A 12,041-nucleotide genomic window follows, 5' to 3' on the forward strand; every position below is an offset into this window, starting at 1 on the left:
TAGTTTGCAAAGCTCACTAACTTGAACTGAATCCTGCAGTTCTTGCTTATTAAGATCAGTGGGAGTTTCATGATTGAAACTTCTATTAATATAGCAAGATTTTAATCAAGTGAGAACCAGGAAAAATCTTCTTGACTCTTTGTTATTTTTTTTTTTTTGAGAAAAAGATTTTAAAATTCAAAAGTCCTCCTCTACACAGATTGCATGGTATAGAGAGATTCTTTAACCCTCTGAAAGAGAAATTAATTGTTGTACAGTCTGCCCAGAGGTGATAACAGTTAGTGCCATCCCCTTCTTTTGATAAATTTTAAGTTTCCCTTCTAATTTCTGGCAGAAATCTTGAAAAAAATCCATCCCTTACAGTGTACATTTTCCCTCCTGGGAGCTGGAAATGTTTCTACTGTATCAATGGGAAACTGTAGTTCAGGACAAGAAACTTTAAACATGAATTGACTCCAGTGAAAACTGATAGAAGCTGGTAATCCATGTGCATTACAGCACTGGCTGATCAATAGTAATTCAGGGCTGGAGTGGCATCAACTGAGAAGGATTTCAAAGCTTGATTAGTTGTGTTCCTTTCCCATTGGGACTGTAGTGCAATCTTCACTTATAAAGACATGTGATCTGAAAGCCTGAGGCAGAACACTCCTTGTTTTCACAGGAGAAGCTTTTCCAGGATGCAAAAGCTTTTACATCCTCATCACTCTTTCTAAAAGCTGCATCTTCTCCACAAAATTATACATTAAAAAAAAAAAAACAAACAAGCTTAGGATGGCATCAACATCCCAGCGTCTGCGAGGTAAAACAGCATGTAAAACAATCTTTTGGGCAGTGTTTCCTCATGCCTGCTTCATTCTGTCTCTTGTCATCTATGCTTTTCTGGGGGCTCTCATGTTTTCCCACATTGAAGGTAACAGGAAGGTGGAATTTAGTGAAGACTATAGAAATTTTCTGCAGAACCTGACGTACCTCAGCAGAAGTTTATCAGGTATGTACTGGAATTTCAAAATGACTTAATTATACAGGGAGTCACTCATTCTCTTGCTTTTGGAATGAGATTTTTTGCTTTTGAAGACATTCTTCAAAACACTAACACCTAACCCTGCAAACAGGATTTTTCCTCTGCCCAGCTAATAGCTGCTGGTTCCTTCCTTAGCTGTGATTTCTAACTGCAAGCTTCCCCAGCCCCCGTGTTCCTGCCTGAAAAGGCTTTTCTGAGGTGCCTGTGTTCTTTGCCCAGGCTACCTAAGGTCCTTGAAGACCAGCTGAGATTCCTGTGGTGTTTCCTTCTGTTTTCTGGGGACTGAAATCTCTGTCTCAGAAAGTTTCTCCTGCTCCCCCTTCCCCTGCTCTGAGCCCCCCCCCCCCAGCCCTCTGCTGATGGGATGCTCAGAGTGACAGAGGTGCAGTCCTGCACCCCAGACCCAGAGATGCTGATGGAGGGGGTAGAGTGGAAGAGAAGGGCTGTAAATCCTCCTGGGTCTGTGCCGGGGCTCGTTCACAGGCGTGGAGTTCACTCAGGTAGCTGTGCCGACACGATGGTCTGTTTGGGGCAATTAACCCTGACCTTTCCAGAAAGGCTCGGCCACGGGGAGGAGGAATAAGGGCTGCAGGCTCTGGGATTCCCAGCAGAGTGCTGGGCAGTGACACCCAAGTGTTCATATCCTTTACCTACTGATGACTCCACATTTCTGATGCCTGTGTGTCAAAAGAAGACCAATCTCCTGGAGAGTCTGAAATGAAATAGGACATTCAGGCTGGAAGCTGATTATTCAGTCTTCCTGTCCTGCTTCTTTATGCTTATGTTTATTTGTTCCTTGTTTCTTTATTCACTAAAGCCACTGAACCCACCTGATTTTTTCAGGAAGGGGGGGTGGGGCTGAAAGGGGAGGGAGAGAAGGTGAATATTTTTATCTTCTAAAAGAACATGAGCTAATTCTCAGCTGGAGTAAACTTCACTGGAATAACATGCTGGCTGCTCCCTCAGTGATGGTCTGCCAACACTCACTGTGTCTCCTGCTGTGACTGTGACAGATAACATGACAGAAAATGAGGTGAAGTTTAAGAAAAAAATCCACGATCTTCTCAACACAGCTCAACAAGACTGGTTTGTCAATCCAAAAGACAAATGGAGTTTCTTTGGGTCTCTCTTTTTTTGCTGCACAGTGTTCACGACTGTGGGTAAGTTCAGAGGTAAAGTAACACCCTACAGAATAAATTGCTATTGCTGCTTTCTCTAATGACTTTCTTCCAGAGAATTAGAAAAGCTCTAAACAAACAAACAAAAACCCCTCTCCCAAACCCAAACCACAAATCCCCTTGAATTTCTCTTCTGAGTATTGATGATGAGTCTGCAAGCAGTTCTGTAAACACAGGTTGCAGGGATGTAGCTGAGTCACAGAAACAAGTAGGAATTTAGTAACTAGTGATGGTACACACTAATTAGCTGCATCATTACATATATACTGTAACACATACTCATAAAGGACATGTACACAGAACTATTATATTAAAGTAGAAAGAAAGCTCCATTTTTCAGTCAAACCTTACCCTTATTGTGTGTTCCATTGGGTAATGTTTTCTTCATTGGAAAAGATAATTAATAATCCATATATTGTTTTTCAACTGCTTCCATGCTATTTATGTGTAATTCAGCTTCCTTAATCTGTGGGTCTTTAATTAACCGTGGTGTTCATACTTCTCTGGGTTAACAGCACATAGTGTTTAAGTGACACCTCTGAATTCTTCCATTCTGACTTCATATTTCCATGGGGGAACTAGATCAAATAGAAACATCTGCTCTGATTTTGGCTCCCTCTGCATTCTTAAACACAGTTCCTCATGTTCACTTCCAAAGCTACTTTTATCCTTTTGCTAATCTTTCTCAAATGCTGGCAAGTACAGGAACTGTCTATCTACATTTGTCAGAATCAAAGCTGGATGGGAAATATTCCCACAGCATTGTATCAAATTGCAAAGACATTTCTTCACTGTGTTAGGATACACTCAAGGCCCCAGCATGGGTATGCATATTAAAGTAAAATTAAAACTGAACCCTAAAAAAGAGCTTATTCTATACAAGGAATAGTGTGAGAGCTAATATACTCCACTTGGAGCACTTGAGTGCTGCCTGAGTCACAGCAGAAGCTTAAACCTCAGGCTCTGATGTCTTAGATGACTGTTCCAGTGCAGGTTCTTGCAGCCCCTGAGTTTGAAGGCAGTCATCCAGGGGGTCAGACACACACACTGGGGATGGGACCAGAGTCCTCACCCCTGTGAATATTTCCTGGTACAAACACAGCAGCTTGGAGCTTTTGAAAGGGGATGTTTTAGCAGAGCTTTGACTTCAGCAAACTGATGAAAAAGCCCATTGTTGAAAACATCTTCCCGGGGTTATTTACACACCTCCACTAACGTGGGACTTGACAAATGTCCCATAGACACTAGCCCAACATATTTATTACCAAACTGCCAGTACTTTTTGCCTTCATAGCACTGAGCATTAATGCAGCTTCCTCAGATTTTGACCTGAGTTTTGGGATCAGTAGAAAGCCTAGAATATTTGTTTCTAATAGGTGGAGTAAGTGGCTATTTCCATTGTGGTGGGTTTGTTATTTGCAGTATTAGGAACTGATAAATCACCTCAGAGTAGAATTAAATTAATACCTTGAATTATCTAGGAGAATTGAGACATCTACTGTGAAGTTTGGTGGTCTGAACTGTCACCTCCTCACTACCTGGGGAGGCTGCCTAGTGGCTCAGCTAGGATAGATTTCTGGATACCTAAATTTAAGCTCAGGATAAGTTTTAAGCCTTGAAACTGCACAAAGTATTTTTAATGCACAGACATTGATTTTAAAAAAAGGAAATAATATTACTGTGCAATAACTACAAAAATTAATCTTCCCCAATTGCTTCAACAGTAAATATTAGCATTTCCAGTTAGCCTGTGGGGCACAGAGTGCCCAAGAATAAATAGTATTTCAGTGCTTCACAGCAAAGCAGGGACTGAGACCAAGTTCAGACCAAAGGCAGTGGCAACCACTAGTGAAAAAATGAATGTATGAAGTAAATGAAGGAAACCACACCTCAGCATATGAGCTAATAATCTTACAGGCTAAGTACTTGTCCTAGAAGATCATCTAGAAAAGAACAGTGTTTTTGAAGGAAGAGAAGAAATGCTTTATGTCTTTTTGGAGGATGAGGAGAAAAACGGTGGTTAAAATTTAATGCACTCACTATAATACTGATGTTTTCTCCTGTATGCTGGAAAAGAACTATCTTACAATTTAAGTTTCCCATCTAGCATGTTAGAGGAAGGAAACATAAATACCCAAATTGAATTTAGGGGAAGGACATATTTTCTGCTACCATTTTATTTAAGGTCCTGTGTCTGGTAGTGTTTCCCTGTTTGTTGTAATTGATATTTGTAAGCTTTAATACTCTAGGGTAAGCATGCATTTCCTCATTTGATAAGCAAATGCTTCCTCGCTTGATTCTCTGTTCTGAGTACATTTAAGGGACTCTGAAAACTATGAAGTCAGTACAAACAAAATGTCAATGCAACATGTGCCATTAGAGCTAGAGCTGATGAACCAGGGACAATTTCCAATTCTGTTATCACCTTACCATTCATCACAAGCAGTTTTGATTGAGAAATGAAGTTTGAGTTATGGGTCTCATTGTCCCAGTCTGATCCACAGTGCTGTCCCAGTTTCAAATTTAGACAACAATCTAGATCTGAATCCTCCTGGAGCTCATGGAGTTTCATGCCCAGAAAACATTTAGTCGTGCTGTGAGATCCTGGAGGCTGGCCAGGAGATGACCCCTCAGATCCTCCTGCACGGCCCATCAGCTTCTCCCAGCACCAGCTGTTGTCCCTCTGAGCTCAGCCCTCAGCTCAAATCCCCTGTGCAGGGACCCATGGCCCAAGATCTCTCTTGTTGTCTTACCTATGGTCCCTCCTTAGCCCAGGTCAGGAAATCTTCCTCAGAGCAGTCTCCAGCAGGACAGAGCCTGCACACCAGCCTTGGGTTGGCCCAAACTTTTTGTTTCTCCTCCCTAAACGGCCTCCTGTTTTCAGACAGATAAGTCCTGAAGCTGATAAGGTGCAGACAAGGTAAGAAGAGTTAATTCAACAGAACTGGCAAACTCCAAACCTCCAAGTGCTTGAACAGGTAGGATCCTGCATTAGCATTAAGTGTCTGGGACTCAGAAATTTTAACAGCTTCAAAACAAAGCCAAAAAGAACAGTATGCTCTGGACTAAAAATTGACTTTCAAAAACTGACAGCAATAAAAAGCCCAGAGGATGTGAATACCCAATAAATCATAATGTTATCTCTCTCTCCCTTTCCCTTCTCCTCCTCTTCTTGTTATTGTTCAAGGTTATGGCAATACCTACCCTGTGACACGGACTGGGAAATATGTCTGTATGTTGTATGCTTTGTTTGGTATCCCTCTGATGTTCCTGGTCCTGACAGACATGGGAGACATCCTTGCAACTGTTTTATCCAAGTCTTACAATGAATTCAGAAAACTGCAGTCAAAAATTCTAGCCTCCAAACTCTGCTCTGGATCCACATGTAACAAAAGGAATGAACTAAAATCCAGAGCACAGTCTAAAATAGTCATCAATGAGCCCGTGACGATCATGGAACTGTTGAGAAGTCAGGCTGGTGTGAAAAGGAGGCCTGTGAAATATCGCAATGTTGAACTTTTTGAAATGTTAATTGCCAGAGAAAATGAGCAAACAAAACCAGCAAGAAATAAAAGCATTGAGAGATGGAGTTCATGTCCTGAACTTGCCAGGGGAAAGACAGTGTCCCGAGTAATTGAGAATTTTGACAAAATAGGGAAAGAGTTAGAAAAATTAGATGTGCCCATTGTGTTAATGGTGCTCGTTATCTTTGTGTACATCTCCTGTGCAGCTGCTATTCTTCCAAAGTGGGAATCCAATTTGGATTTCCAGGAAGCCTTTTATTTCTGCTTTATCACCTTGACCACTATCGGATTTGGAGATACACAGCTGGAACATCCCAAGTTTTTCTTGTTTTTTTCCCTTTATATTATTATTGGCATGGAAATTGTCTTCATTGCTTTTAAGCTGGGCCAAGATCGCTTAATTGTTTTGTATAAAAAGGTAATTTCATTTTGTGCAGAGAAAAAGATGCCATCAAAGAAGATACATCCAAAATAAGAGTAGACATTTCTCCTTCACTTGTAAACATTGGCCACTGCAATGAGATTAAACTGTTTCTGTGCATTTCTGCCTTGGGCTGGCAGGTGTCATATTTTATTATGATTTTCTCTGAGAAATTACTGTAAAATGGCTGAATACCTCAGAATTCACTTGGTGAAGGAACCTCCAGGGAGTACTTTCCAACAGGGTCTCATCTACTAAATAATCAAAGAAGATGCTGCATGAAGAAGAAGCTGAAGGCTCTCCCTGCCAGTGCTCCCCAACATATTTTGCAAAGCTCTGACTTTCAGCAGCCTTTCTGTCCTCCCTCCCACAGCAAACCAAGTCAGGATTTTTTTTTTTCAGTACTTGCCCAGCCACCTTCTTGCAGGCAGGGCCAGCCTGGTTGTGGCTGTGGGTACTGAAGGTTTGCAGTGTGCTGCTGACCTGATTCATCACCAGAGTGAGCTGGGGAGGACAACTCTGAACCCAACTGCTCTCCTGTTGTGACTGGTGTATTGTGAACATCACACCTTTGACTGGGACATGCAAGTGCTAAGTTGAAAAGAAAAACGTCAAATTTTTACACCTTTCACTGTCACCTGTCCAGAAGTGAGTCAGAAAATTGTTCATTTGTTCAGGGCTGCATCCACTCTTTCTCCATGATGGTTTATCACACCTGTACCAGCGTGCAGTCAATGTGTGTCCCACGGTGTCCAGCTCCAAGGGTGCTCATGGCAAGCTCAGCTCCTCAGGTGGCATCTGGGGAAGGCACCCAGCAAACCTGGAGGTGATGACAGCCTGAAAGGAAGCTCCATCTCTTTGCTGATAAAGAAGTATGTGTTGATACATCGACTGCGGAATTCCTCACTCCTAATCCAGATTTCACTCTGCACAGACTGCTTGATTTCTGGGAGCTCCTTCGCCCACTTGTAGAAAGCAAAACCTACCTGTTTCACTGCAGCGTGGAGAGGATTCTGTAGTTATGTACTTGTGGAGAACACCAATTCACAAATAATGTTGTTTCTTCAAGATTTTCCTTGTACTATTCATAGTCTGAAGTGAGTTATCAATGATAGATTTTTTCATAAAAAATAAGAATTTAGAATAAAACTATGTAATTATTCTATAAGAAACCACTGACTTTAATTATCCACCTTTTAACTTGTAGATGATTTGCATGCCCATTGAAGGTGAATGACATCTCTAGATAATAAAAAATGTGTGATTATGTCAGAATGTACATTATTCTCCACTAGCAATTTTGCCATTTGAAACTGAGATTTTTTCAGAATATTTACATGGCATCTTATGTCTGTAATACTCCATGTACATGGTAATATGTATTCAGTCCTTATTAATAATTAGATGCAATTAAGCACTGATTATATGCAAAATATCTGTAACAAACGTGGATAGAGCCTTCCTAAATCTTCGTTCGCGAAGCCTAGCCATGATATGCAAAATATATAATGACTGATAGTATATAGAAAAATTATTTATAAAAATAACAATAAAAATACATCAGCTGGAAGAAGCTCCAGTTAACTTTTTTATGTTTGCTGTAATTTTGGCTTAACATAGAAAGTCCCTCTGTTCATATTACTACTCTCATAATACCTAATTTTATGTCTTTAGATTAAAATCAGTGCAGAACTTCGGAACCATGTTTTCAGAAATCAATAAAAGGACTTGGATGATTTCATGAGTTTTGGATCAGAGAACTGCACTTCCTCTCCTCAAGGTTTTCCCTTGTGACAAGTCTAACATTGTCAGCATTTCTAAGAACTGGTCTTTATATAATTTCATTTGTTTCTCTCATATCAGTGAGATCTTGTTTATGGAAAGCAGTTAATTCTCAGTTTATCCCCTCTAGATTTCTCATTGACGTGGAACCTTAATACCTTCACATTTACTTTATGGATTCAGGGAATTTTGGCTGGATTTGCAATGAGGATTCTGCACCAAATCATTCTAGTTATGGCCAAGGGGTGGCAGTAAACAGCTTTCCTTCCTATAGAACCTGTCAGTTATGGGAAATAAAGATGTATTTTATAGAAGGAGAGAGAAGAAATCACGTCACCATTACCTTCTACAAAACAATAATGCTCCTGACTGTTCAACAGAATGCACAGCTCTGGTCCTTCACCTCCCAAGGAATATGTGAATTTGGAAAAAGATTATAGGTCAGGCTAAAGGATGCACAAAGATAGGGAACAACTTCCAAACGAGACACATGCAGTAGCTCTCTAGTCTGAAAAGAGGTGAGAGACTGATGGAGAGATGGGTAACATTACAAGGACACAGAGAACGGAAATAAGAAATAATGGAATGATTTTTAAATGGCTTTCATTACAAGAGCTTGGGCTGCCAAATGAAACCCACGGGTGACAGGTTTGAGAAAAGAAACAGAAAGAGGAGAAAATGGTGCTTCACACAGTGTGTAATTAAGCCATGGATACTCCTTGGCATGGGCGGATGTGGAGATTAAAAGTTCACATTGGGTCAATGGAAGATGGGGCAAAACCATGAAAGAAAAACTTGAAAAACATTTAAATCCAAAGATAACAATTCTGGCTCAATAATCACTGAATTCCAAATTGGCAGATGAGGAGGAAGCCTCTCTACATACTTTACTCTGCTTGTGTTCTTCCTTTGCAACCTGCTGTTTCTCAGAGGCAGAATATTGGTCTGCACCATCTTGTTTGGGCCTGATTTCCATGCCCGTGATGCACAGAAACATATTGCTATATAGCTAAAAACATTCAGCAAATCTAACTTCTGAGTAGGTACTTAGTTTCACATTTGTGGGCCAGGTACACAAAACAGCCAAACAAGTCTGATTGTGCAAAACACGTCACCAGAAATTGTGATTTAGGTAACACAACCAGCCCGCAGTAAATGGAACGTGGTCACTTGGCTTGTGTCGGGAACCTAAAGGAGGGTGGAGAGCTGGACACACATCCCATTGTCAGGTTTAGAAAGGTATTTGTGTCTTCTGCTCAGGTGCACTGAAATGTTGAGCTCACACGAACAGGACTATCTGGCCCTGATTCTCTTGCTCTCAGAGTTCCCAGGTGCCAGAGCAGGGGCCTTGTGCTCCCGGTGCCAGCAGCTGGAGCTGTACAGCAGGACCTGAGCTCAGTGAGTGCAGCCACAGAGTGAATGACAATGAAAGTAGTGAGTAATGGCTCATTTAGTGAGCCTCAGACATAAATATTTATGAGTTGACTGCTCTTATCATGGACTAAATCCTAGAAAAATTCAGTCTCTGCCCACAGAAGTTTTTATTCAAAAAAAATGACACAGAGATCAGCTTTGTTTGCATCAAAGCAGTACAAAATATTGCTTTTCATAACTTTTTTTCCATTATGTCCTGCATGAGATGGTGGATTAGATGTGAAGGGGTTCATTGAAGAACTTTTCCATCAGGAGAGACGTGACTGATGGGGAAAGGGTTGCTTGATGTGTAACCCACAACGGATATGAGTTATTACAGACCCAGCTGGAGAGCTTTGCAGACCAAATGCGCTGGATGCTGAAGGATGCTGGATCAATCGCTCCTGATTGGGCCAAGATGGCAGCTGTCACGAGCACTTAGGGCAGGGAGGATGGTATTCCTGGTGTGGGAACTACAGATGGAAGGTTGGTGGATGAGTGGAAGGAGCAGAAAATAATCTTTGGGCAGAAAGGTTAGAGGGAGAAAATGACGGCGACGGCAGAGCATGGGGCCATTTTCTGTAGAGACACAAATATGGTGAAGAGGTGCTTGAGAGACTGAAAATATGGTGAGGGCTGGTGCCTCCAGCTTGGGAAGGTTTGTGCAGCCAGCCCGTGGTTGGAGCCCTTCGTGGGCCAGCACAGTGGTTGTGGTTGATGGGCTCCAACACGGATCTCACCATCAGCAGCCACGGGGAGGGCAGAAGAGTCTGTGCAAGGGAGCCTCCTGAGAGAGAAAACAATGGCAGAAAGAAGATTCAGGGCCTGGACTGAAAAGCCACTAATGAAACCATCAGAAATATTCCTCTTATTCTCTGCTTTGTTATTTAGAGAACGACAATTCATTCAGAAGCATCTTTTGTATGAGCAATACTTCTGAGGACTCAGGAAATTCTTAATGGGATGTGGGACTTGTCATCTGTGTGCCAGTAGTTCAGATGTAGTCCAGATTTTAGTGGGCCCAGTGTTAATAACATCTGATAGCACTTTGATGGCCTTTATGCTATTTCAACTTGTTCCAGGTGGAGATGCTCCCACATCACAAAAACGCCCCCATATAATAAATGCTAATAGCATGCATGGTGGCAGGCTCAGCAGAGGCAAAGGCTGGGACTCCAGCTGAGAGGAGTCCCTACAGACCTCTTTGCTTCCAGGTTCCTTGCATACCTTGTGATCCTAATTTCCAGACCACAGTGTGCATGAAATGTAGCATGTGTGGCTGTTGCATGAATTATGAGTGTTTTTTGAACCCAGAACAATGGGTATTATCTTTTTCCCTGGCTTTCAAAATGAAACATTTTTATTTTTGGGTATTATTCATATATATATATATATAAAAAAATATTATTATTATCATCATAATCATCATTATCATTATTCAGCTCCACAGGCTGTATTCAGCTGTTCTGCCAACACACACTATGTTCTAAGACCAACTTAAAGTATTTAGTTAAGCTACCTTTTGCTTACCTTATGCACCATATATAAGATAGAAAAAGTATTTCTCAAGCCATCCAAAATGACAGCCTGCATTATATGCAGAGCAAGGGAGATCAGGCTGCTCAGGATAAATCTCAGTTACCTTTGTTAAAGTACATAGGCACAGATGGTGACAGAAGCAGCTCATAGCAAATAACAGCCATGTGAAGACAACAGATCTCTCATGTACGAAGCCAATATTTTTAGGATGCAGCCTGAAGTCTGAATGCAAACCTTCATGAGCAGTGAAGTCCATGACTGTGTTGTTTGTACGTGCCAATAGCTGGCTGTCTGCACGTGGTATTCATTACAGAGTTTTAGGAAGTGCTTGAACAAATGTTTTTTGGCTTGTGTGCTTATGGGTTTGCATGTGAATCTGAGCTGTTTTTTTCTTTGAGTTAAGAATTCAGTCTGTCAGTAGATAAAATCTAGTTCTTTTGAGGTTAGTTCAGGTTTTTTCAAGCTGTTGAAACTTTCTGTGTATGGCCTCAGACAGAATCCTTCCAGCACTGAATTTGTGCATAAAATTTTATGTCTATGAATTTTCAGAATGTGCCAGAGTCCAGAGGAAATGGAAAGAAATGGGCAAGAAAAGCAGGGAAAGCAAAGCAAGAAGAAAAGAGAAGCAATTTGACAGTGAAAAACGAATTGCTGTGTTAGGCATCTACTGATGAGAAATCCGGGTAACGATGTTGTCTAACAGCATTGATTCATTACACTATCTGCTCCCACAAAGTCCTGTGTGAACAGGAAAACTGAGACAGAGAACACCACAAAATCAGCATATAAAGTTGCCAGTGTGCTTGATATGGTGCTGGAAGAGAGTTATTTGATCTGCCCTGCAATGCAGACTGTCATCACGCTCCCCGGGCTGTGCCCTGTGGGGGAAAGCCCCCTGTTTGCTGTCTTTTGTCACATGTGACAAACAGTACCAGGGCTGGAGGCTGGGGCTGTCATGATGGGTATGAGACACTCATGTTCTGTATCTTCCCCACTTTACACTTTTCTTGTGGCAAGCAATAGAAGATGTTGCTGCTAAAGGAATTTGGGAGTTTGGGAATTTCAGTGTATGTATGAAACCTTCTGCTCTCCAGCTTGATATTCCACATGGTTTTAGACTGTTTTTCTCTCTCACAGTGACCCAAAGTCTCAGGACAGCACTA

The 12,041-nt window shown here is 41.4% G+C and overlaps 1 protein-coding gene across 1 annotated transcript; it reads left to right on the top strand.

Moving 5' to 3' along the window:
- Nucleotides 1–771: 771 nt before the first annotated feature.
- KCNK18 (potassium two pore domain channel subfamily K member 18) lies at nt 772–6,198 on the top strand. Its single transcript, XM_051799569.1, has 3 exons — nt 772–988; nt 2,035–2,181; nt 5,387–6,198. Exons 1-3 carry the CDS (start codon nt 772–774, stop codon nt 6,196–6,198), a joined length of 1,176 nt encoding a protein of 391 aa, XP_051655529.1.
- Nucleotides 6,199–12,041: the final 5,843 nt, after the last annotated feature.

This window comes from Manacus candei, unplaced genomic scaffold, assembly GCF_025592945.1.
Source record: "Manacus candei isolate 608988 ecotype Guabito, Panama unplaced genomic scaffold, ASM2559294v1 h1tg000050l, whole genome shotgun sequence".
In the NCBI taxonomy this organism is placed as follows: Eukaryota; Metazoa; Chordata; class Aves; order Passeriformes; family Pipridae; genus Manacus; species Manacus candei.

Excerpts from the sequence above, each read along its gene's own strand:
- KCNK18 (XM_051799569.1), top strand. The coding sequence starts at position 772 with ATGGCATCAACATCCCAGCGTCTGCGAGGTAAAACAGCATGTAAAACA. Across the intron at positions 989-2,034 it reads CCTCAGCAGAAGTTTATCAG|ATAACATGACAGAAAATGAG; the intron begins GTATGTACTGGA and ends TGACTGTGACAG. Across the intron at positions 2,182-5,386 it reads CACAGTGTTCACGACTGTGG|GTTATGGCAATACCTACCCT; the intron begins GTAAGTTCAGAG and ends TTATTGTTCAAG.